At 44.8% G+C, this 25437-nt stretch overlaps 1 protein-coding gene across 1 annotated transcript; it reads left to right on the forward strand.

Annotated features, from left to right (window-relative positions):
* Positions 1-918: 918 nt before the first annotated feature.
* LOC130122501 (E3 ubiquitin-protein ligase MARCHF4-like) lies at positions 919-24750 on the forward strand. Its single transcript, XM_056291432.1, has 5 exons — positions 919-1365; positions 17035-17190; positions 17643-17835; positions 23450-23541; positions 24265-24750. The coding sequence occupies exons 1-5, from the start codon at positions 919-921 to the stop codon at positions 24748-24750; spliced, it is 1374 nt and encodes a 457-aa protein (XP_056147407.1).
* The last annotated feature ends 687 nt before the right edge of the window (positions 24751-25437 follow it).

The raw sequence follows: 25437 nt of genomic DNA on the forward strand, positions 1-25437 counted from the left end.
AAACAAAAACGCAGAGAATGAGGGAGCGGCTGCGGATCGGGTGCGGATTAGGGGTGCGTTGTAGCGGACAGGATGACAGAACCGAGGCCGGTGTTGAGACGTGGCAGAGTGGACACAGACTCACCGGCCGCTCGGTCAAACACCGGAGGAGCTGAACCGGCACACCAGAGGACCGGTTCACCATAGGACGGGTTCACCATACAGCCATTTAAACCCAATGGAAAGGGACTGGACAATAATATGACCGAACCTCTGGGAGAGTGGATGTCTTACAGACACTAGCTTGCGTGTTGGTCGTGCGCGCGCGCACACACACACACGCGCCGGTGTATTAATTAACCCCAACCTTCCTGGCGGGCGCACGGATGAGGATATTGAATCTATATCTGCACGTATGATGTGGAGGTGAACGTGCCGGCTGAGCAACATGGATGGACGCTGCTGGTGGTGAAGGGAGAGCCGCAGTAAACAATGGAGAAGGCTGCATGAATGGATGCTCCGTAGGGGCGCTGTGGATGGAGCGATTCACACACAAAGAGAGAAAACTCTTTTTTCCCCCCTGTGAATGTGGATTAATAATAATGTGGCCCGGCGGATGCAGCGTGTGTGTGAGATTCTCATCATCAAATCCGTCGATTTCAAGCATGGCTGGATGACTGACAGGATGCACGGAGGACACAAAGGAGGGAGCACACCTTCCGTTTCCCCACCTTTACAAATGATGAAGAAACAGCGGATTTAAAGCTGATTCGCTACTCTGTTAAAATAACAGGAAAACCCCTCTTTATAACCCACTGAAGACCGATCTGTGTTGGGGTTTTTTTTTTCAGGTTGCAGGTTTGACAGCTGGGGTTTTGAATCGGAAATCTCCGCCCCATGTGGTTAGCTGTCAGAGTGGCTCTAACGTTACGGTGCTTTATGGGACTGTTGGCCCGGTGGCTGGTGCTGGAAGGCGGCTGGGGGAAAGCCAAACACCGCTACTGCTGCTTCGCGTCCAGCGGCGCCCTGCGTGTCTCCTGCCCGCTCAGGCCGCATGCGCAGCCGGACCCTGGACCCATGAGCGGTCCGCACATCACCGGACATGCGGCCAGAGGAAACCCCGGAGACACAGAGCCACCCACACACGAGCCGGCACCACTCCCGGAACAAGCAGCGGCCCGACAGACTCAGGCCGGCGGCTCCGTGCTGTCTCTGCAGCCAAAAAGAGGTCAGCCGGGCTCCCTGGACAACTCCTCCTCTTCGTCGTCCTCCTACTCCTGCTTCTCCTCAAAGGAGAAGCTGGAGGAGAGGATGTCCGTCCACAGCTGCAGCGACAGCGGCTTCCGGACTCCCCTCTGCCGGATCTGCTTCCAGGGACCCGAACAGGTGAGCCGAGCCAGGTGTGTGTGTGTGTGGGGGGGGGGGGTGCAGCCTGTTTTAATGACCAACTAACTTTCCATGTAACTTTTCAGGGAAATTGATTGTCAAGAGTCGAGGTATTCCACATAATGAAGGAAACATGATCAGTGTTCTAGCTTCCAGTTTTAACTCCAAACCATCATCACTAGAAACATACAGAGATGGTAAAACAACCATTTGTACACAGCGAATGTGTTAACGGATGACTCAGAGACATCAGGTGAGTTTTAATGAAGTCCTTTCAGATCCCAGCAGGGGAGACGGGGGACAGGTATCCAGGTTCATTAACTATTAATTGGGTAATGAAGTAAACAGGTTGGGTTATTGGAGGCATTCAGACCATTGTTACAGGAGGGTTTATGTTGACTGATGGCAGGTACTTCCTGTAGAAGTAAAATGTCCCATTTTGGTGTTTTGTTTTCTTCAGTTGGTTTAAGTTTTGCTTCAGTCGCTTGCCTTTTCTTTCTTTTTTCTGGATTAATTGTGTAGATTTACATTTTTAGGCACTAAGCTGGCTTGGGTTTACAATGAGTGTAACAATAGAAAATAAAGGAAATTCCTTGATCAGAAGAATCACAAGGCATCAGATGTTATCATCGGACCAAATCTGGTTTGGTTGGTACTGTTCACATTTACGTACATGTTTGGGCTCCACAACTGAAACGACCACGTGGAGTCTGTCATGTGTGTATGAAAACAAACAAACACACACACACCCACACCCACACCCACACCCACACACACCCACACACACACACACACACACACACACACACACACACACACACACACACACACACACACACACACACACACACACGTGTTTAAAGGATCAGGAATACTCACATGTGTGAATGAGTAACAGGACTCGCTCCTGTATTGACAGCACTGTTAGTAAGTTTGTAATAGTATGATAGTTCTCTGAATATAAATCTAACATTTCAAATACCACACAGGTGTAAATTGGATGTCCCAATGTCAAAAAATATGGATGTGGCCCTTCAAGTGTTTGTTTATTTCTGCTGAGAGAAGCTGGGGGAAACGTGTCTGCAAAAAGAATCCACCAACATGTAACTTCCTGTTTCCAGCAGGACTTGTCACTACCAGTTGACTCAGGTCCAGATGTAGCTTCCTGTTTCCAGCAGGATTTGTCACTACCAGTTGACTCAGGTCCAGATGTAGCTTCCTGTTTCCAGCAGGACTTGTCACTACCAGTTGACTCAGGTCCAGATGTAGCTTCCCGTTTCCTGCAGGATTTGACACTACCAGTTGACTCGGGTCTAGAAGTAACTTCCTGTTTCCAGCAGGACTTGTCACTACCAGTGGACTCAGGTCCAGATGTAACTTCCTGTTTCCAGCAGGACTTGCCACTACCAGTTGACTCATGTCCAGATGTAACTTCCTGTTTCCAGCAATAGGGGACACCAGGGCATCTTGTCACACTTTTTACACTCTTTTATATATCTTGGTGTAACCTTTTGTGTAACCTTCCCCTAGTGGTGGGGTATTTATGCTGGTGATCCTGGGTTTGGTATCTACAGTTTCTAAATCTGGTTTCATCAAGGATCTTAGACCCAAGATCCTACAGGAAATCTGGTTACAGGTTCACTCAGATTCAAGGTTCAGCTTTCACTCAGACTGGTAAGGAGATTGGTTGTAGCAGAATCGACAACGGGAGAAAGAAGACCTCCAATTCACACAAACACACACGTGACCACTGACTTATTAAGAATAAGGGAAATATATTTACAAAAGTAACAGAAAACATGGAAACAAAAACAGCAAGTTCCTTTAACAATGTTTGTCTTGGGCCCAAGAGCCAAAAAAACATAACCTGAGTACTCAAGGGAAAAAAGTACCAAAACAAAATAATTAACCTCCGTTTGGTGTCCTTTACTTGTTCCTACCACCTCCTGGGATTAAAAAACGTCCCTGAGCAGTAGTGTCCACCGAGATGATGGCATCCAGGAACAGTGACGATGAAGCATTTCCATGGTAGAATAGTCCCTCAAAAAAAAAAAACAACAACAAAAAAAAAAAAAAACGAGCCTGCACACGTGTGCAGAGCAGTTATCAAACAGTCTGAATTTTCTTCTTTCATTGTCCATCACATTAAACTAAAATAATTAAATGTTGAGTCCACACAGAATTAAACTTCACAAGTACTGTAATAACATGTGAACTAAATTATCCATCCATCCATCCATCCATCCATTATCCAAACCGCTTATCCTGCTCTCAGGGTAGCGGGGATGCTGGAGCATATCCCAGCAGTCAGACACACTGGACAGGTCGCCACAACTAAATTATCCTTTTCCTATTTCAAAATGTAAATTTCTCTGAATACACTTATCGACCCTACAACTTTTTTTCTACATGCACATGAGCTTAAACATGTTCCAAACATGCATTACTGGCAGCTTAACACACTGCAACACGTATTACCTGCAACGCGTGCTTCCCAGGCACAAAGAGCAGCTAGCTACACGTGCGACGTTTAGCCTAGCATCAAGGCCGCCATTAAGCAGACATTAATTAGCAGCTAAAAGGCTTAATACCATCAGTTGTGTTCTCTTCACATCGCAAACATCATATCCCGACTAGTTTTTAGCTTCACACATATTTCAACCAATTTAGCATGCAATAAATTATTTTTGCAACAACCCATTAATGCTAAGCAGCTAACCTTGTGTGGCTAACTCACCAGGATAATCCCTCGATTGATTGGCTCTGAAAGAGCGTCGGCCGGAGCTCTCCCGAAAATCTCCTCCACTCCACCAGTAGTTTCCTCTCCCTCACCGGCGACTGCCAGCTTGGCCTTAACCAATGCAACTCCAATATTAGGGTCTTATCTCACTTTCTTCTGCATCTACAAACCCTGATGAAGTTACGTTCGCTGTAGCACTGTGGGGCGACTAAGAGCTTCTCTGCGCAGCCGTATCACGAGTGCCCGAGCCTGCACTGTGATGCGTCCAGGAGGCATCTGTAGATTTCAGCATCTACCAATAGCCTCTGTATGTGAGGCTTTTAGGGGATGTTTCTGAGTTTGAATCACGAGACATAATCTGGGTTACACTCTCACTCTCTAAAATACATGCGTCTCTTAACATTGGGCTTATCAGGTATATGTGCGAAGATACAGTTTGGGAAAGTGCAGTTCCCAAAGTTTGGAAGAGTGAACTCATAGCCAAAATCAAAGGCTCTCCTAACATCATAAGTGAGTTTGCTAGGTTGGCGCCTCTCTGTACCAGAATGCCTCAACTCTATGGACTCTAGATTATCCTATGTCTTATTGTCTGTGTCTGCAACTACAGGTTCTGTTGTGACATGATCCATGTTGTCTTGAACAGGTGACATATGTGTTGTGTCTGGTTCTGGGATATCAATAATCTAATAGTCTGGGGCTCTAGAGTGTGAGGTAGAATGTGTAACTATGCCGCCACTCTCTGAGTTAATGAGATTGGAGCTCATGGCTAGTTTTCCCAGAAGAATGTGTAGAGCTTTGTACAAAAGGAGGGATGTCTGTGTTTAACACCCTCGAAGCTGGTTGAGGTTCATTGGAATCTCCTTCCATTTGTATGAAAGGACCTCTGGTGATAATCTCTGGCACTTGTGTGCTGGGATACAGCTCATCCTCATCACTATAACTCATCTTCCTGACAATCATCATTCTCTTGTGTGCCTTTTGTTGCTTGGTTCCTCAGTTCCATTTTCCTTGGTTTATCATTGTGGGAATGATTCTCCTCTATCGCTTTTGCAAGAAGGAACCCACACAGCAAAAGGAAATCTCTGTGCAATGTGCGATGTGGTCCTTCTCCTGTTTCAGGTCTAACCACATAGACAGGGCTCTCTCCGATCCATTTGACAACGACATGGTTTTCTGTTCCCACCTGTCTGCAAGTTTGTGTTTCCCTCTGATATTCACATTTTTCAGCAAGACCCTATCCCCCTCAAAGGGCTGTGCTGCCCTGACCTTCCTGTCAAACCTAGTTCTGTTCTTCTCACTCATTTTCTGGGAATGTTTTGTAGCTAGTGAGTAGCTCTCTTGCAGGCGTTGACAAATGCCTTTGACATACTCTGAGTGGGTCTTGTGGTTTCCCATACCAGGGTGGATTCCAAGGACACAATCAATTAGCAGTCTGGGCTGCCTCCCAAACATTAGCTTGTAAGGCAAGAAGTCTGTTGTGTCATTTTTCGTACAATTATACTCATGGACCAGTGACTTGACGAAGTCCCTCCAATGGGACTTGTCTTTCTTTACCGGGGTCCCTAGCATATCCAGGAGTGTCCAATTTAATTATTCCACTGGGTTCCCACGGGGATGATATGGGGTGGTGCAAAGTCTGTCTGCTCCAATCAGTGTGCAGAGTTCTCTGATGGTTTTTGATTCAAAGTCTCTGCCCTGGTTGCTGAGCAGGCGACTTGGGAACCTGCAGTGGACAATAAAGTTTTCCCACAGGGCTTTTGCAGCGGTTCTTGCTTTTTGGTCTTTCGTTGGCACTGTAACAGCGAACTTTGTAAAATGATCCATCATAACTAGTATGCTGGTTCAAGAGATAGATAATCGATACTTGTTGCTTGGTTCCTCGGTTCCATTTTCCTTGGTTTATCATTGTGGGAATGATTCTCCTCTATCTCTGTTGCAGGAAGGAACCCACACGGCAAAAGGAGATCTCTTTGCAATGTGTGATGTGGCCCTTCTCCTGTTTCAGGTCTAACCACATAGGCAAGGCTCTCTCCGATCCATTTGACAACTACATTGGTTTTCTGTTCCCACCTGTCTGCGAGTTTATTTCCCTCTGATATTCACATTTTTCACCAAGACCCTATCCTCCTCAAAGAGCTCTGCTGCCCTGACCTTCCTGTCAAACCTAGTTTTGTTTTTCTCACCCATTTTCTGGGAATATTTTGTAGCTAGTGAGTAGCTCTCTTGCAGGCATTGACGAAGGCCTTTGACATACTCTGAGTGGGTCTTATGGTTTGGTCTTATGGCATCAGGGTGGATTCCAAGGACAACATCAGTTGGCAGTCTGGGCTGCCTCCTAAACATTAGCTTGTAAGGCGAGAAGCCTGTTGTGTCATTTCGCGTGAAATTATACGCAAGAGATTCTGCAACAACAGGTTTTTCTGGGTTGTGTTGGTGTTAACCTTTAAATGTCACCAGATGACATTGAGATAAGGCACAGAACACTTCATGATTCATGTCATCCCTTGCACCCATGAGCTGTCTTTTCATGTCCTCAGTCCTTTCTCTTCCTTTGGCAAACTCTTCATCCTTGCGAGGCGGGTCTTGAGGCCAACGGGATAACCCATCTGCATTGCGATTGGCTTGCCCTGCTCTATACTTAATGGAGAACTGGTAAGTAGAGAGAACGGCTAACCAGTGGTGTCCGGTGGCATATAATTTGGCAGAGGTCAACACATAAAGGAGTGTCTCGTTCATCACACTTTGGACTTGAAGCCGGCGACGTCATGTCCGCTTCATTTCTTTTCATCTCCTCTTACAGGGCCTGGCTCAGGACATCCTGTCTGACTTGGTGAAGGATGCATGCTTGGGGCTGTGCTTTGAGGTACACCGTGCCATCAAACAGGGCTACTTTTCCCTGGATGACATGGACCAAGAAAACATGAGGGACTTTGAAATTGTGGACCAGCCAGGAGTAGATGTGTTTGGCCAGGTGTACAACCAGTGGAAGAACAAAGAATGTGTATGCCCAAACTGCAGCCAGAGCATTGCTGCCTCACGCTTTGCCCCACACCTGGAGAAATGCCTGGGAATGGGATGCAACCACAGTCGCATAGTCAACCGCAGAATCTAAACTCGCCCAGAAGATCCAAATCATTCAAGCATAAGAGCGGCATGACGGGGCCCCAGATGTCGTATGGACAACCAGGAGAGCCCACGCATGCTGTTGAGGGAGGAGGCATTTCCTCAGTAACACAAACAATACTCTGACAGTTGTGTGTGCATACACACACACACACACACACACACACACACACACACACACACACACACACACACACACACGGACACAGGGGAAGACCAATAACATTTCACCCACCATGCTCTTCAGTAAATCAACGGACATTGGTGTTGTAGGAGACATCTACAGTGTTTGCTGTTCTGCTGAAGCAGTTCAAACCTTCCCCATTATACTTGACTTGTTTTTCTTTTCCTTACACTAAATTGTTGTACAAACACTTTCTTTTTCAGTTATTCGTAATTTCGTTCCCTTGTATGTATGAGACATGCACATAAGGCAATAACAAATAAAAGCAATCTAATATGCTTGGGAGAGGTCAACACGTACGTGAGGGGATTATTGTCGGTAAGTACAGTGAAATTTGTGCCATAAAGGTAGTCATTAAATTTCTCACAAACAGCCCACTTTAGAGCCAAGAACTCAAGTTTGTGAGTGGGGTAGTTTTGTTCACTTTTGGAAAGACCTCGACTGGCATAAGTGACAATGCTGAGCTTCCCCTCCTGCTCTTGATAGAGTGCTGTCCCCAAGCATCAGTATGCAAGACATACAGCAGTTGTGGGTTTGCAAAGGCAAGGATGGGTGCAGATGTCAATTTGTTGATTAAAGTTCTGAATGCACTTTCACACTCAGGAGTCCACTCCTCTCCAAGGGGTGTGTTGGAACTCACAAGAGGTTTGGAGTGGTCCCTCTGGTACACTTTGCCCCTTTGGTGGATTGTAGCCTGCTGTCAGTCTGTTAAAAGGTTTGACTATCTTAGAGTACCCTTGACAAAATGTCGATAGTATCCAGCGAAGCCTAGAAAACATTTCAACTACTTCCTTGTTGAAGACCGAGGCCATTGTCTCAAGGCAGATATCTTGTCAGGGTCAGTATGGACTCCTTGAGCATCGGCCACATGACCAAGGTAATTTACCGAGGTCTTAAAGAAGTGACACTTTTCTGGGGACAGCTTTAAGCTGTAATCTTTGAGACGGTTCAGTACCTTCATGAGCCGTACTTCATGTTCCCCCAGTGTGTCAGAGAACACTATTAAGTCATCCAGAAACATGAATACCTCATTAAAGTGGAGGTCACTGACACACTTCTCCATAAGGTGTTGGAAGGTGCTCAGAGCATTTGTGACACCCTGTGGCATGCAATTGAATTCGAAGAAGCCCAGGGGACACACAAAAGCGGTTTTAGACTTATCCTCCTCAGCCATCTCGACCTGGTAATAATCAGATTTGAGATCCACGACGGAAAACCATTTGGCACCACTGAGGGCTGCAAATGTTTCTTCAATGTTCGGGAAGGCATATGCATCTCTGATGGGTCGTGCATTTAATTTTCTGTAATCGATGCATAGAGCCCAATTTCCCCTCGGGGATGAATAAAGTATTCTGATTCTGATTCTGATTCATAGCCTGATCGAACCATTCTTTTTCCACACCAAGACTACTGGTCTAAGACAAAGTCTGAGACGAATCCCCAGAATCACCCCTGAATGGTCAGACAATAGGTGGCCTCTATCATATACTGCCAAAATTGACTTGACGTAAATGTTTTTTGGTTCTTGATTGTATATATCAACAGAACAAGGTTACTGAATAACTGTCGTTTAAGTTCTCTATGCAACCTACCAGTGAGGTAGTGATAGTGTTATGTTATGCAGAACCAAAGGAAAAAAAAAGTGATTTTTTTTTCATTGAAACAGAGAGGTTGAAAGTTATTTGTTTTGCTGTGTTCTTTAAAAAAAATCATAAAAAGGGATTTCATTCTGTACTTGTCTTAAAAGCCTAAGTTTAGATTTTGTTTCTTTTCTGACTGTCATTAAGGACTTTCATTATGCTAAGTACTGCCATGTATGCCAGTTACTTGAATATTTCACTGTGCGTCACCCTGTTTAGTCCCGACAGCTTAGCTGCATAGTCATGTGTGAGAGCATTTTAAGTATAGACTGTATCCCAGTAGCGGACGGCTGGGGTCAGCCTTTGTCTCACTAGCGGGGAATATGTAACAGTAGCAATTATGAAATGTACCTTTAAGACAGGGGCGTACTGTCGCCTAGGAGCAACGTCATTAGACAGCGCCTTTGTTTCTGCCTTGAATCAGTTGAGCAGTGGACATGCTAATGAACGGGAGGACATTGCCAAACTCCTGTTTATTTTGCCTCTCAACTCAACAGTAACGTGTAGGTTATTTGTGGCCTCTGTTTTGTTCATGTATGATAAAATAGTAGCCATACAACCAAGCTTGGTAAGGTTGATGTGTAGTTAATAAATGACGAGCATTTGTGAAATCTCAGCATTCGTGTGGATGTGAGTTTTTGCCTTCGTCCTCCACTGCCTCAGCCAAGACACACGGACCTAAACCGTTCCACTGTATTTGGGGGGGGGGGGTTTAGTCCAGTGATGTTTATTCCAGGGATGTGTTATAGAGTCTGATGGCAGTGGGCAAGAAGGACCTATTTTGAGTTTTTACTTCCAAGTTCAACTTGCCAAGCATGTACTCCTCTAGAGTGGGAGTTAGTACTTGTAGTACATGGTATTAAGAAGCATCCTGGATTTCATAACATCCCGGTTTTGTCCTTCCATCACAGATTGGAGGTATAAAGTCCGTCTTTCGGGGTCTCTTTTGGGACACGGAAGGGAAACAAAGTGTAGATCAGGGTTTTTATATTTACTGTTGGTGAAACCAACTAGACAGTAACTCTTCAGCAAAATGTTAATTTAATAACGTTTGAAGACATACAACTTTGTAACTTTCAATGGCTTACCTACTGGTTCTATGTTTGTTTTTCCCAAAAAGCGGTGTGGTGATGAAAGTCTGTTTTCGATGACATATTGCCAGTCTGATGTAGTCTTCCAGTGCTACTACTGCTACCATGACTTGTACTTGAGTATGGACTCAATCTCCAGTCCACATTTTGAAGATGTCGGTTTTGGTCTTCTGACTTTTACTATGACGGTCAACTACAACAGTTAGAGTGATGCAGTTTAATTGTACTTGTACTGTTCTTTTGTCAGTCTTTACAGATGTTCTGGTCCCATTGGTCTTGAGTTGAACTCAACAACTTAAAGTCTTGGACTGGACTTGGTCTCGTCTTAGGTGGTCCTGACTACAAGGCTACTTATAATACTTACAATGATAATCAAGTTAAGTGGAAACTCTACATTTCCAATAGATATGTGTATGTCCTGTGATGGACTGGTCTGTTTCCTGCCCTCCACCCAGTGTATGCTGGGATAGACTCAAGAAGCAGCCGTTAAGAATATAGAAATGACTTCATTAGTGTACAGTACATAGTAATAGTATAGTGTACAGTACACTACAGTATAGTATATTCTTCTTCTAGAATAAGGCTGATGGGCAGAGCTGTAGTAACTATAGAGGTATAAAGTTGATCAGCCACAGCATGAAGATATGGGAAAGAGTAGTGGATACTTGGTTAAGAGGAGAGGTGATGATTAGCGAGCAGAAGTATGGTTTCATACAATGAAAGAGCACTACAGATGAGATGTTTGCTTTGAGAATGTTGATGTAGAAGTATAGAGAAGGTCAGAAGGAGTTACATAGTGTCTGTGGATTTAGAGAAAGCTTATGACAGAGTGCCAAGAGAGGAGGTGTGGTATTGTATGAGGAAGAAAAGTGGTAGAGAGGTACCCCTGTGGATATGGCACAGAAGTATGTAAGAGTGGTGCAGAATATGTATGAGGGCAGTGTGACAGTGGCAAGGTGTGCTGTAGGAATGATGGATGGGTTCAAGGTGGAGGTGGGATAAAATCAAGGATCAGTTCTGAGCCCTTTCTTGTATGCAACGGTGATGGACAGGTTGACGGACAAGATCAGGCAAGAGTCTCTGTGGACTATGATGTTTGTGGATGACATTGTGATCTGTAGTGAGAGTAGGGAGCAGGTTGAGGAGAACCTGGAGAGGTGGAGGTATGCACTGGGAAGAAGAGGAACGAAAGTCAGTAGGAGCAAGATGGAATACATATGTGTGAACGAGAGGAAGGACAGTGGAATGGTGAGGATGCAAGGAGTAGAGGTGACAAAGACGGATGAGTTTAATACTTGTGGTCAACTGTTCAAAGAAACGGGAAGTGCAGAAGAGAGGTGAGGAGAGTGCAGGCACAGTGGAATGGTTGGAGCAGAGTGTCAGAAGTGATTTACAATTTACAATTTAATTTAGCAGATGCTTTTATACAAAGCGATGTACATCTGAGAGTTAATACAACACAAGCAAAGATCTAGTCAGGAGGTGACAACGCAAGTAAGTGCAAAAAAAACAGGTTCAAGCCCGATAGGACATAGGTGTCAACAGGCAGTGCACAAAGACAATGCATAGGGTGCATAGAAGCGATTTTTTTTATATTAATACCGTCAGGTGTGGAGGTAACACACACATACATACACACACACACACACACACACACACACACACACATTATACTAATACTTTTGGTCCACTGTCCAAAGTAATGGGGAGTGCAGAAGATAGGTGAAGAAGAGAGTGCAGGCAGGGTGGAGTGGGTGGAGAAGAGTGTCAGGAGTGATTTGAGACAGAAAGTTACCAGCAAGAGTTAAAGGGAAGGTTTACAAGATAGTTGCGAGACCAGCTATGTTATATGGTTTGGAGACAGTGGCACTGACGAAAAGACAGGAGGTGGAGCTGGAGGCAGCAGAGTTGAAGATTTTCATTGGGAGTGACAAAGAAGGACAGGATTAGGAAGGATTATATTAGAGGGAAAGCTCAGGTTGGATGGTTTGGAGACAACGCAAGAGAGGCAAGATTGAGATGGCTTGGACATGTGTGGAGGAGAGACGCTGAGTATATTGGGAGAAGGATGCTGAATATGGAGCTGCCAGGGAAGAGGAAAAGAGGAAGGCCAAAGAGGAGGTTTATGGATGTGGTGAGGGAGGACATGCAGGTGGCTGGTGTGACAGACGAAGATGCAGAGGACAAGAAGAAATGGAAATGGATGATCCGCTGTGGCGACGCCAAACGGGAGCAGCCAAAAGTAGTAGTAGACCGTCAGGTGTGGAGGTGTTCAAGAAAGAGCTGGTTTGGTAATAGAATCACTGCATTTGGCTAGAGCTACTGGTCAGTCCTCAGCTTTATTGCTGCTAGCTCTGTCAGCTGCCTTTGACACAGTTAACCACCAAATCCTCCTCTCCACACTCATTGAGCTTGGTATCTTAGGATGTGCCCTCCGCTGGTTCATGTCCTATCTCTCGGGGACATTTTTTAGACTATATTGGTGGGGAGAAGTGTCCAAACCGCATGGCTTATCCATAGGGGTACTTCAAGGGTCAGTGCTCGGTCCCCTTCTCTTCTCAATATACACTACCTCACTTGGTGCAATCATCCGCTCCCATGGTTTCTCATACCTTTGCTATGCTAATGATGCCCAGTTCTTCCTATCATTCCCGCCAGATGACCTCAAAGTGTCGGCACACATATCGTCATACCTTGCTGATATCTCTGCATAGATGAAAGAACGCTACCTTCAGCTGTCTCCCTCACTATTTCTGCAGTAGTTCCCCTGTCATCCGGCAACTCTTCTCTACCACCCAGTGCCTGTCTTAACTCCTCCATGAACTCCACACAACAGTTTTCCTTCAACTTCCACCATTTGATCCTTGGCTCTGCCTTCACTTTCTTCCTCTTCTTGGTGTCCAAAGTCATCCTACAGACCACCATCCAATGCTGCCTAGCTATATTCTCCCCTGTCACGCCCTCACAGTCTCTAATCCCTTTCAGATCGCACCTCGTACATACGATATAGTCCACCTGTGAGCACTTTCCTCCAATATTATATATCACCCTGTGTTCCTTCCTCTTCTTGAAATATGTATTCACCACAGCCATTTCCATCCTTTCTGCAAAATCCACCACCATCTGTCTTTCCACATTCCTCTCCTTAACACCATACCAGCCCATCACCTCTGTTCTCTTCCCCAACATGCCCATTGAAGTCCGCTCCAATCACCACTCTCTCCTCCTTGGATACACTCTCAACCACTTCATCCAACTCACTCCAGAAATTCTCCTTCTCTTCCATCTCACACCCATCTTGCAGGGCATATGTGCTGATAACATTAATCATACAACTCCTTTGATTTCCAGCTTCACACTCATGACTCTGTCCGACAAGCTCTTCACCCCCAACACACTCTTGACATATTCTTCTTTCAGAATTACCCCTACCCCATTTCTCCTCCCATTCACACCATGATAGAATGATTTGAACCCACCTCCGATGCTCCTGGCCTTACTCCCCTTCCACCTGGTCTCTTGCACACACAGTATATCTACCTTCATTCTCTCCATCACATCAGCCAGCTCTCTCCCTTTACCAGTAATAGTGCCAACATTCAAAGTTCTGACTCTCACGTCCACACTCTTACCCTTCCTGTTTTTTCACTGCGTCTGGACATGCCTTTCACCTCTCCTTCTCCTTCACCCAACAGTAACATAGTTTCCACCGGCACCCTGCTGGTGGTGGGAAAGGTTTAACACCGGATGCCCTTCCTGACGCAACCTCCCCATTTATCCAGGCTTGGGACCGGCGCTAAGAATGCACTGGTTTGAGCATCCTCAGTGGCGGGATATATATATATATATATATATATATATGTATATGACGCAAAAAACAGGCCTGTACTGCAATGCATTAAAAAAATGTCCTGTATCTGTGTTGATATATATACACACACATACTGAGCATGCAGATTATTAGCAGTGAAATGTCCCTTTAACTGAAAAAAGGGATGCAGTTTTTTCAGGGTATTTGTACGAGTGGAAAGAAACACAGTAACATACTGTCTATAACAACCCGTTCTGTTGTATCCCAGTAAATTGCTAATTGTTTTAACCAGCTAGTAGGGTTTGTAACATCCGGCTAATCATTGTCTGTTTTGTTTCCTGTTTTATTTTATAGTACTCATCTGTCTTGTTGTTTCAGTTCCTGCTCCCCATTTACTCATTCGTTCCCGATAGCATATGGACAGTTAGGTCTGCAGAGAAAATCACTGGTGCCAAACTGCCCTCCATTCAGGACTTATTCACCTCCAGACTCAGAAAACGGGCAGGCAACGTCACTGCAGACCCATCACACCCTGGTCACAACCTGTTCCAACTCCTCCCCTCTGACAGACACTACAGAGCACTGTACCCCAAAACAACCAGATATAAAAACAGTTTCTTTCTGCGGGCTGTCATTCAAATGAAATTAACACGGTCAATAAATCCAACCATTTTGTATATACTGTACTGTACATTGTATGTATACTGGTATGCTCTGTCATGTCCATCTACCTCAGGCATGTACGTAAGTAACCTGCTAACATCTATTTCAGCATCTCTGATATATTCTCTGCACCATTGCACTTTATCACCTCTTATTTTGCCTGTATAAGTCAATCCTTGTGTATATATCTGAAGCTTGTTGTGTTGTAGTGTTGTTATTCTATGTTAAGTACACCGAGAGAGCCATGAAACCGGAGTCAAATTCCATTTATGTGCAAACCTACATGGCCAATAAACATGATTCTGATTCTGATACATATACTCCCCTAGTTTCCCTGTTGCCCTGTCAGATTGTCTTGATTCATCCTCATGTGTTTATTGCTTTCTAGCATTTCTTTCTAGTGTTAAGTCTCCATGGTTTTTGACTTTGCTTGTTCTCTGGTTTTCGGATTTTGTCCTACTCCCTGCCTGAATTTGTTTGTTTTGATTTTGAATGATTACCCATGTATGACTGCCTACAGAGGTATAAAGTTGATCAGCCACAGCATGAAGATTTGGGAAAGAGTAATAGAAGCTAGGTTAAGAGCAGAGGTGAAGATCAGCGAGCAGCAGTATGGTTTCATGCCACGAAAGAGCACCACAGATGCGATGTTTGCTTTGAGAATGTTGATTGAGAAGTATAGAGAAGGCCAGAAAGAGTTGCATTGTGTCTTTGTAGATTTAGAGAAAGCTTATGACAGAGTGCCGAGAGAGGAGGTGTGGTATTGTATGAGGACGTCAGGAGTTGCAGAGAAGTATGTAGGAGTGGTGCAGGATACGTATGAGGGAAGTGTGACAATGGTGAGGTGTGCGGTGGGAATGACAGATGGGTTCAAGGTGGAGGTCGGATTACATCAAGGATCGGCTCTGAGCCCTTTCTTGTTTGCAATGGTGATGGACAGGTTGACGGACAAGATCAGGCAGGAGTCTCCATGGACGATGATGTTCGCGGATGACATTGAGATCTGTAGCGAGAGTAGGGTGCAGGTTGAGGAGAGCCTGGAGAGGTGGAGGTATGCACTGGAGAGAAGAGGAATGAAAGTCAGTAGGAGCAAGACGGAATACCTATGCCTGAATGAGAGAGAGGACAGTGGAATGGTCAGGATGCAAGGAGTGGAGGTGACAAAGGCATTTGAGTTTAAATACTTGGGGTCAACTGTCCAAAGTAACGGGGAGTGCAGTAGGGAGGTGAAAAAGAGAGTGCAGGCAGGTTGGAGTGGGTGGAGAAGTGTGTCAGGAGTGATTTGCGACAGAAGGGTATCAGCAAGAGTTAAAGGGAAAGTTTACAAGATGGTTGTGAGACCAGCTATGTTATATGGTTTGGAGACAGTGGCACTGATGAAAAGACAGGAGGCGGAGCTGGAGGTGGCAGAGTTGAAGATGCTAAGATTTTCACTGGGAGTAACGAAGAAGGACAGGATTAGGAATGATTATATTAGAGGGACCGCTCAGGTTGGACGGTTTGGAGACAACGCAAGAGAGGCAAGATTGAGATGGCTTGGACATGTGTGGAGGAGAGATGCTGAGTATATTGGGAGAAGGATGCTGAATATGGAGCTGCCAGGGAAGAGGAGAAGAGGAAGGCCAAAGAGGAGGTTTATGGATGTGGTGAGGGAAGACATGCAGGTGGCTGGTGTGACAGAGGAAGACGCAGAAGACAGGAAGAAATGGAAACGGATGATCCGCTGTGGCGACCCCTAACGGGAGCAGCCGAAAGTAGTAGTAGTAGACCCATGTATGACTGCCTAGCTTTCCAGTAAATAATTCGCCTTTTTGAAATTTACCTTGTGTCTGGGTAGAGCATAGACTCAGATGCAGAGATAGGCTCAGGAGACAGATTTAGATAGCCTTACTCAGGAACACATTAAGATTATTGGGTACATTCAAAATGGGGAATGAAGTAACACTCTTTTGACAACTTGGTTTCCCCCCTTAAAAACAAACTACAATTCAGAATGTCTATTTCAACTTAATAGCACAACAGGGAAAGTAGCAAAGAGTAATATTACTAATCTGTATCTTTCAGTGACAGCAAACAGTTAGAGGACTGTTTATTTTTCTTAATTTCTAAAATAAAAACCGATAAACTCCATCATTGCATCCCAACTATTTCTTCAAAATACATATACATTTACTCATTTAACAGAAATTTTTATCCAAAATAACTGATATGATTTTTCTTTGTAATTCTTTGGCACAGGTGCACTCATTTGGTCATCATTTGGATAATCAATCTCCAGGTCAAGCGATTTGACCTTTGTCCTTGGGTGAAATTTCTTGGTATTATATGTTTTATTTTGGATTGATAATGATCTTAACAGAACCAGATAGTGGATGAGCAGCGGTCTGACCTGCGTTAGCTTCCCTCTGGTCCTACAGGGGGAGCTGCTAAGTCCGTGTCGCTGCAGCGGTTCGGTGCGCTGCACCCACGAGCCATGTCTCATCAAATGGATCAGCGAGAGAGGATCCTGGAGCTGTGAACTCTGCTACTACAAATACCACGTCATTGGCATCAGCACCAAGAACCCACTGCAGGTACTGCTTACCTGAGAGAGAGAGAGAGAGAGAGAGAGAGAGAGAGAGAGAGAGAGAGAGAGAGAGAGAGAGAGAGAGAGAGAGAGAGAGAGAGAGAGAGAGAGAGAGAGAGAAAGAGAGAGAGAGAGAGAATGTGTGTGTGTGTTCGTTCGTTCTGTAGGACAGACTCATGGGCCATGCTGAAAATCAATACTCTTACCTTTGGACAATGCAGGGCTCTGATCTCCAACCTTCCTCTCTCTTGTTGTAATTGTTTTAAACTGACAATTCACAGCATTCGGTTTTTATCTGTTTTAATTGTGACTCTCTGCATCAATGTTAATGAGGGCAACCTTCAATGATTTCCTTACAAAATAAAGTGAGTATGCATGTTTATGTTTGTGTTATATGCTGACCCTGTTGTCGTCTGTTTCACTCTCTGTCTCTCTGTCTATCTGTCTGTCTGTCCTCAGTGGCAGGCCATCTCTCTGACTGTCATTGAGAAGGTTCAGATTGCAGCGGCGGTGCTAGGCAGCCTCTTCCTGGTTGCCAGTATTTCCTGGTTGGTCTGGTCCTCCGTTAGTCCACATGCCCGCTGGCAGCGCCAAGACCTGCTGTTCCAGATCTGCTATGCCATGTATGGCTTCATGGACCTGGTCTGCATCGGTAAGAAAGAGAGAGAGAGAGAGAGACAGAGAGAGAGACAGAGAAAGAGAGACAAGAGAGAATTTTTAATTTTCTCTCCCTCTGAATTTTGAATTTTAAAACAGACATTTATTTCTATCTGGTTCTGTTTACACAGGGTTTTCTGTTATCAAAAATATATAACAAAACAAATTAATTTGAAAACCCAAAACAGAAATACTAAAGAAAAAATCTCAAATAGTAATCAATCAATCAATCACGTTGCATTTATATAGCGCTTTTCTAGCTGCAACAGCCACTCAAAGCGCTTTATAATTCACACACACACACACACACACACACACACACACACACACACACACACACACACACACACACACACACACACACACACACACACACACACACACACACACACACACACACACACACACACACACACCGATGCCATTTGCCACCGTTGTTGATGCTCTTCACCATTTTACAGACATGGTAGGGAAGTTAGGTGCTCAAATTGGTGAATCCATTGTAGCAAAGCTAATGTCATCTGGTGTTGTAAATATGAATAGTATCAACCAGACTACTACCACAACCCAAAACACACACTGTGATGCTAACAGGCATGATGTGCCACATGTTCCAAATATTAAGAACCAAAGGGTTCTCTCTGACTGAACACAAGACATCCTGCACACCCTAAGTGTTCACAAAAACCTGTCGTTTTTGTCAGTCTGTAAGACTCAAACCCCACTCTGAGCTGAGCTGCCAGCAGCCCAGTCAGCATCAGAACCACATCATCTGACCCCTCACAGGGTCTTTTCTTGTTTTCCAAATAGCTAATTTGGCCAGTCCTGAAATGAAATTCCTTAATGTGTGTACAGATTTTTTTTTGCAGAGTAGTGTGGACAGTAGCTAAAAATACTAAAAGAAAAATGTTCTCCTAAACTCTGAAACCATGAGTGTAGTAGGCTGAATCGTCTAACTAGTCTGAAACACTGAGTAAACAGATGGTATATTATTTCTGTTAACAACCAGAAAGGACAGCTGTCTGCTGTGCCAGGGTTGAGGTGCACCAGATACCTGTTTGTAGCTATGGCCCCATGTACAATCTTCCACTGGAGGTCACCTGTCCTTTTGTTAATGGGAGGTTTGTGCAGGGACAGCCAACAGCCCCTCGGGGAAGATCCCACAAAAAAACTATCCACCTCAACACCTTCATCCCTGCCAGGGAGCACAATTTTGAAACACTCACACTAATATGATCGGCTGCTTTTTCCCCCCAGAGTCTCAGTCTCCCAACTCTAGGGTCTTTAGAGACAGCAGGATGTCCTCTTCACCTTGCCACTGTCTCACAGCAGGAGAGACAGCCAGAGAAGGAAAGACATACTCATATTCATCATCCCATTGGTCAGATAAAGAATGGTCATCAGCAAATGCTCTGAGGGTTTCCAGCAGGGAAGCACCGACCTTCTCCACCAGCCTGAGCAGCAGTCTGTTGGATCTGATGTTGAGCAGTTCAGCTAGATGGGCGATGGAGGTCTTGATAAGATGACCCAGCTCAACACAACCAGCCTCTCTCAATCTGGATCTCAGGCTAACAGAAGACAAAACCTGAGAGGTGATGAAACTGTCTCCAAAAAAAGGGCTCCTCAAAGAGCCACATCCCGGTGTCATCATAGCTTCCCGGTGGAATATTAAAACCTGCCATGCCTGTAAGACAGACTGGTAAAAAGGTGTCAGACCAGTTAAATTCATGGACTGGGGCCAAAGCAGGAACAAGTGTTTGTTGTATCTTAAGCATCCAGCCCTCCTTAGCAGCAAACAGGCAGTATGTGTCCATGGCAGGCGAAAGCTGTAAAGCAGTCTCTGAGCTCTGTGCAGCTTGAAGGCTGTGATACGTGATTCAGTGTTTACCAGGCTTTGTCTTCCCTCCTGTACCGGCAGGTACAGTATCGCTGATTTCAGTCAGTGCTGCCCTGACCAGAAGAAATCCACAACTGCCCTCTGAATTCCTTCAATAAGGCCCCTTGGTGGAGGTAAGACTATCAGTTTTTGCCAAAGGGTCGAGGCAACCAAGTTATTGATGATCAGGAACCTTCCCCTGTAGGAAAGCTGAGGTAGCAGCAATTTAGACGGTCTGGCACACACTCTCTCTATAGCATCCTCCCAGTTCTTCTTCTAAAACTCGTCTGTTCCCAGAAAAACACCCAAAATGTTCATGCCCTGCCTTCCCCATCTGAGGTTTCCTGGTAATTTTGGTCTTTCCTTGTCTGCCCACTGCCCAAGCTACAAAGCTTCACTTTTTTCCCAGTTCACTTTTGCTGAAGATGCCCTTTCATACATATCTAAACTACTACCCGGGAACCCCACATCTCTCTGGTTTCTGACAAACACAGTAATGCCATGAGCATAAACTGACACCATCAGCGAGGGACGCTGAGAGCATAAATCCTGGTAGCATAAATCCTGATAACCTGGATCTTAATCTATTCAGAATTGGCTCAATAGCTAATGAGTATAGCTGCCCAGATATAGGACATTCCTGTTTAATGTCTCTCTGAACCTGTACTGGACAACTCAGTTTATCACCCACTTTCACCAAACAGAAAGCTTCCTTATACAACAAACTAAGTAGTGATACAAAACCATCCAAAGCCAAAAACTCTTTAAGTGGAAAAAAGAAAACCATGGTCACCCCTGTCAAACGTTTTTTCTTGATCTAATGATATAATTCAAACATCAAAATTGTACAGTTTACAAATGTCAAATAAATCTCTCATGAGAAAAAGATTGTCCATATTGGATCTGTCCGGTATAAAGTATGACTGGTCTCTGTGGATTATAATTCCAGAAAGTTTTTAAACCTGTTGGCGAGCACTTTTGAAAGAAGCTTGTAGTCTGTGTATAACAAAGCCACTGGTCTCCAGTTCTTAAGTAAAGCCAAGTAACCTTTTTTGGGTAAAAGTGAGGGAATTGCATGTTGACAGCATGCTGGTAACAGGACTGTCTGGGAACACTCCTGCAGCACCTCCCACAGTTCAGCTCCCAAACTCTTCAAGAAGTACTTATAAAAGTCTGCAGGCAGTCCTTCCAGTCCAGGAGCTCGTACAGAAGCCATCTGACCCACAGCAGCAGTGAGCTCCTCCAGGGAGATGTTGGCATCCAAGGCGGCTCTGTCCTTGGAGCTCAACTGAGGAAGCCCCTACAGCAGCTCATCCGCACACTCTCTGTTACAGTCCTCCATCCTGAAGAGGGCGCTGTAGAACTCTACAGCACATTGTCTCATCTCAACCAGGTCAGTCATCACTGTACCATCAGGGAGGCGGGGACAGACCATTTGTTTGGTCCAAAAGATGGACTTCTCCAGGTTAAAGGAGGACGAGATGGGAGCACCCATGTCTCTAATGCTGGTGAACATCTCACATTTCTGACAAAAATCACTGTCCTGAAGCAGCTTAACATTAAAGTGCCAGTATGAGCTGCATTAAGTGGTTGGTGAGATATGAAAGTCTAAAGTGACTAAGTGATGGTCAGTGAAACCTACTGGGTGAATGTGACTGTTCAATAATCTGTTGCTAATCCTATGTGACATGTAAACGCTATCCAGCCAGGCTGCATTCACATTCCCATCTACCACCCTGACCCATGTATATTGCCTAACTTGGGGATGTTTGACCCTCCATACATCTACTACACCTGATTCTGAAATCCCCTGTGATAAAGTGGTGGATGCCTGTAAGTCAGGTTCCTCTTCTGTCTAATATAAAATTTGTAGTGCAATTCCAGTCTCCTCCCATCACTACACATTCGCTCTGATCACACTGTTTTAAGAAAACCTTTATTTTCTGAAAGATGTCCAGCCTGTCTGAGCCCTGATTCGGAGCATATAAATAAACAGAAAGATATGTCCTGTGTTTTTGCTCTGATCACTAAAGCCCCACCTGTCACTATCTTTGTGGTGGAGATGATATCAACATCAAGCCTTGGCGAAAAGAGAATGGCTACACTAGCAGAGAAATTAGTCCCATGAGACAGAATATACTGGCCCTTCCACCACCAACCCTAGACAATCTCTCACCCAGTGCAACACACTCATCATGACCTTAGTTATGAAGTCTTTAACCTTTTTGAACCTTTTCCTTTATTAGTCTTAAGCATCTTTCTGAGACCTGTTGTGTGTTTTTTCAAACAGAAACTATTTTTTTCATCTACGCCAACTACTTTCTGCAAAATCAACATGTTTTTAATAAAAATACTCAAGACACTTTCACAGATTTTCCAAGTTTCATCTAGGAAACCATTAATTTCCTCCAGCATGTACAGATCTCCACTGTGCGACTGTGAGTCTGTAACAGAGATGCAGTCAGAGTCAGTATCGTACTCAATTTCCTGCTCCTTATCCTCATCAGCAACACTCTCCATAACACAGGGATCTCCCCTTCTCACATTTGCACCACCAGCCTGCCTGATTTTCATCAGGTTCAGCTGCCGGCCCTTTTCCACTACTTTTCTCCTGCTGCCGGTGCTTCCTCTGCTCCTTTCCTCTCTTCTGTTGTGATACTCAGGACAGCCAAGCTGTCATCAATTACATTCTCTCTGCCTGAATAAGCTCGCTGTTCCTCTGCCTGACAAGAGAAATACAGTGCCTCTGTAGAGATACAGAGAGATACAGAGAGAGATACAGAGATACAGTGCCTGCCCATTGACTCCTCATCCGACGGAACACCGATGTAAGTGCACTTAATTGGGTAGTGTAAGTCGCCGAGGTCCCCTTTCTTTGGCAGTAGGGTCAACACTGCCCTGCAAATGCTTAATAATGGATTACGTTTACATAGTGCTTTATCTTGACACCAAGAGCGATTCACAGTGAAGGGTGGAAACTTGCCTCAACCACCAACAATGTGCAGCACCCATCTGGGTGATGCACGACAGCCATTTTGTGCCAAAACGCTCACCACATATCAGCTTGAGGTGAAAACGGAGGACTCATTGAGCGAATACATGGGTGCTTGATTAGATGGCCAGATGAAGAGAGCCAGGTTGGGAATTTTGCCGGGACACTGGGGGACCCCCTACTCTTTGCGATCTTGCCTTTTGAAAGCCACTTTATTTGACATTGTATTCTTACAACAAACTGTGTTCTTACAATGAATGTGTTCTCTGCATTTAATCCATCCTATTGCATAGCAGCAGTGGGCCGCTGCAGTACCCGGGGACCAACTCCAGTTCTTCTTTTCATTGCCTAGGTCAGGTACACAGACAGGAGTATTAACCCTAACATGCATGTCTTTTTTGATGGTGGGAGGAAATCGGAGCACCCGGAGGAAACCCAATCAGACACGGGGAGAACATGTAAACTCCACACAGAAAGGACCTGGGACGGCCTGGGGTTCCAACCCAGGACCTTCTTGCTGTGAGGCAACACACACACGAGTTCTGCCATTTCATCACCGGTGAATGCACAGGAGTCATTTTAGCTGATAAAAGGTTGACAAAGAGTAACAGAGAAATATTGCAAGCATTGATGTGTATGTGTGTTTCTACATGGTTGCATGTGTGTGTGTGTGTGTGTGTGTGTGTGTGTGTGTGTGTGTGTGTGTGTGTGTGTGTGTTGGTATTCATACATGACTTCCAGTCCTGATTGTCCATGAGGGTCCCTCGGTTTTCCGAATCTTCCATCGGTGGCAGGCGGTGAACCAGCGATGGAAAGTTCTCAACTATGATAAGGTAAAACCCAAAACCAGTGATTATTCATCATTCTGTATCTGACAGGGCGGGGAGTAATCTAATGAGTTAATACTAAGTGTAGAAACAACAGCACAGAGATGAGATACATTTTCTTATGATTATTTTCTTTAATAGTTTTTGTTTTTATATTTTACGTCATTTGGTTCTCTGTGGAACACTTTGTCACATCTGTTCATCATTTATATTAGACACACTGAGGTACAAGCATATACTTAATCAACATCCAGATTTGATTCTTTTTGGGCACTTTGACACATGCAGCCTTTAATGACAGCTTAAGGTTATTTAACCATCATGGGCTTGATGTGTGAATGGGGGTTTTGTACCGACATGACAGTAAATCAGCTGACAATCTGACAACTGAAGACCTGCTAGCATTACCACTAAGGTTCATACCAGCTAAAGTGTGATCGATGGCACCGCATTGGCTTGATGAGCATGCATAACACCAGGACACTCTGACATAAGATGTTCTTTTGTTGACATGTATGAACCAATCACAAAGCTATCAGGAGTTGACCAGATTATTCAGCGCCGTCTAGAGTTTAAAACGTGAAGCATGGAGATTCTGTTGTTCATCCATACAGCATGTCACAACACGTTAAAATAATGGTAAGGCGTTGCTTGTATGAAGCTGCTGTTTTTCAGTTAATGTTTGGGAACATATGTGTGAGAGAGTCTTTTGTGTCCTGATCCGACCAGGCGCGTGATGTGGAGGAGCAGGAGCAGCCAGAGTCAACCCACTGGGGTCCAGAACCAAACCCTCGGATGGCTCCTCTGTCTGCAGGCACACCGGGTGCTGGTCCTCCCTCCCCTCCCTCCTCCTCCTCCCTGGTGGTGGCTGTGGCCGCCGCTGAGGCCTCGTTACACAGAGTTCCTACTGTTGTCCAGACGAGCGTGCAGCGCAGCGAAGAGGAGGATTCTGGGATGTCGCCCATTTCGACAACAGCAACAGCAACAACAACAACATCACAATCAGATTCCAGCAACAACACTGAACACTCATCTTCGGTGACGGAACAGAATCGGAGTTACCGCTGGACCTACAGCCTGCTCCACCTGCTGGGTCACCGCCGGCCCTTCATGGAACAGCAGGACTCGGAAAACCCAAGACGTGGCCTGGGTCTGGCCCCGCCGCAGCCCAGAGACACCAACCGAGAGCTGGTGATGAGGGTCACCACGGTCTGACGCTGGTAATGATGGACCTGAGAAAAGAAAGAGATGATAGAAGAGGAATGAGAGATAAAATGGCATCTGACTCAGAGACACATTGGGGGGGGGGGGATTTACATTTTTTCTATGTCGTCATGGCAACTGGTGATGTAATAAAATATTTCTACTTGAACTTGGTGAGGGGTAAATTTACAAACTGTTATTGGTTCATATGACAGGAGGAAATGATGGAAGGATAGAGAGAGGGAAAGGAGAAAAGGCAGAGTAACAGGAAGGAAAGAGAAAAGATGAGAGATGGAGGGAAATCCTTCACAGACAGGTATTATAATACAGCACCGCTCAAACACACTCCCATTCACACCATCAACATTCATTCAGCCAACAAACTGGAATCTTTAGATGTTTAAAGCAAAAATCCCATTTATTTCAAAGCTCGGATCTGACAGAGACTTCAAAAGGAAAAGCTTTTTAGGAGTGAAGGCTGAAGTATGTTCATCAGACAAAAATCAACCCTGCCACTATAAAGGTTGGTCAATGTCTGACCAAACCTTTCTACAGCTTTTTTAAATGCTAATGACGAGTTATTTCTACACAAACCGAAGCGATAAAATACAACAATGTGAAACAGCAGCCTCTGAAAGTATTCCATGATGATTACAAAAACATATTGTCATAAATGATTATTATTACTATTATTATTAG

Source organism: Lampris incognitus, chromosome 13 (genome assembly GCF_029633865.1).
Source record: "Lampris incognitus isolate fLamInc1 chromosome 13, fLamInc1.hap2, whole genome shotgun sequence".
NCBI lineage: Eukaryota > Metazoa > Chordata > Actinopteri > Lampriformes > Lampridae > Lampris > Lampris incognitus.

Coding starts and splice junctions, on each gene's coding strand:
- LOC130122501 (XM_056291432.1), top strand. CDS start 919: ATGGGACTGTTGGCCCGGTGGCTGGTGCTGGAAGGCGGCTGGGGGAAA. Junction 17,191..17,642: donor GCACCAAGAACCCACTGCAG/GTACTGCTTACC, acceptor GTCTGTCCTCAG/TGGCAGGCCATCTCTCTGAC. Junction 23,542..24,264: donor AAGTTCTCAACTATGATAAG/GTAAAACCCAAA, acceptor TGATCCGACCAG/GCGCGTGATGTGGAGGAGCA.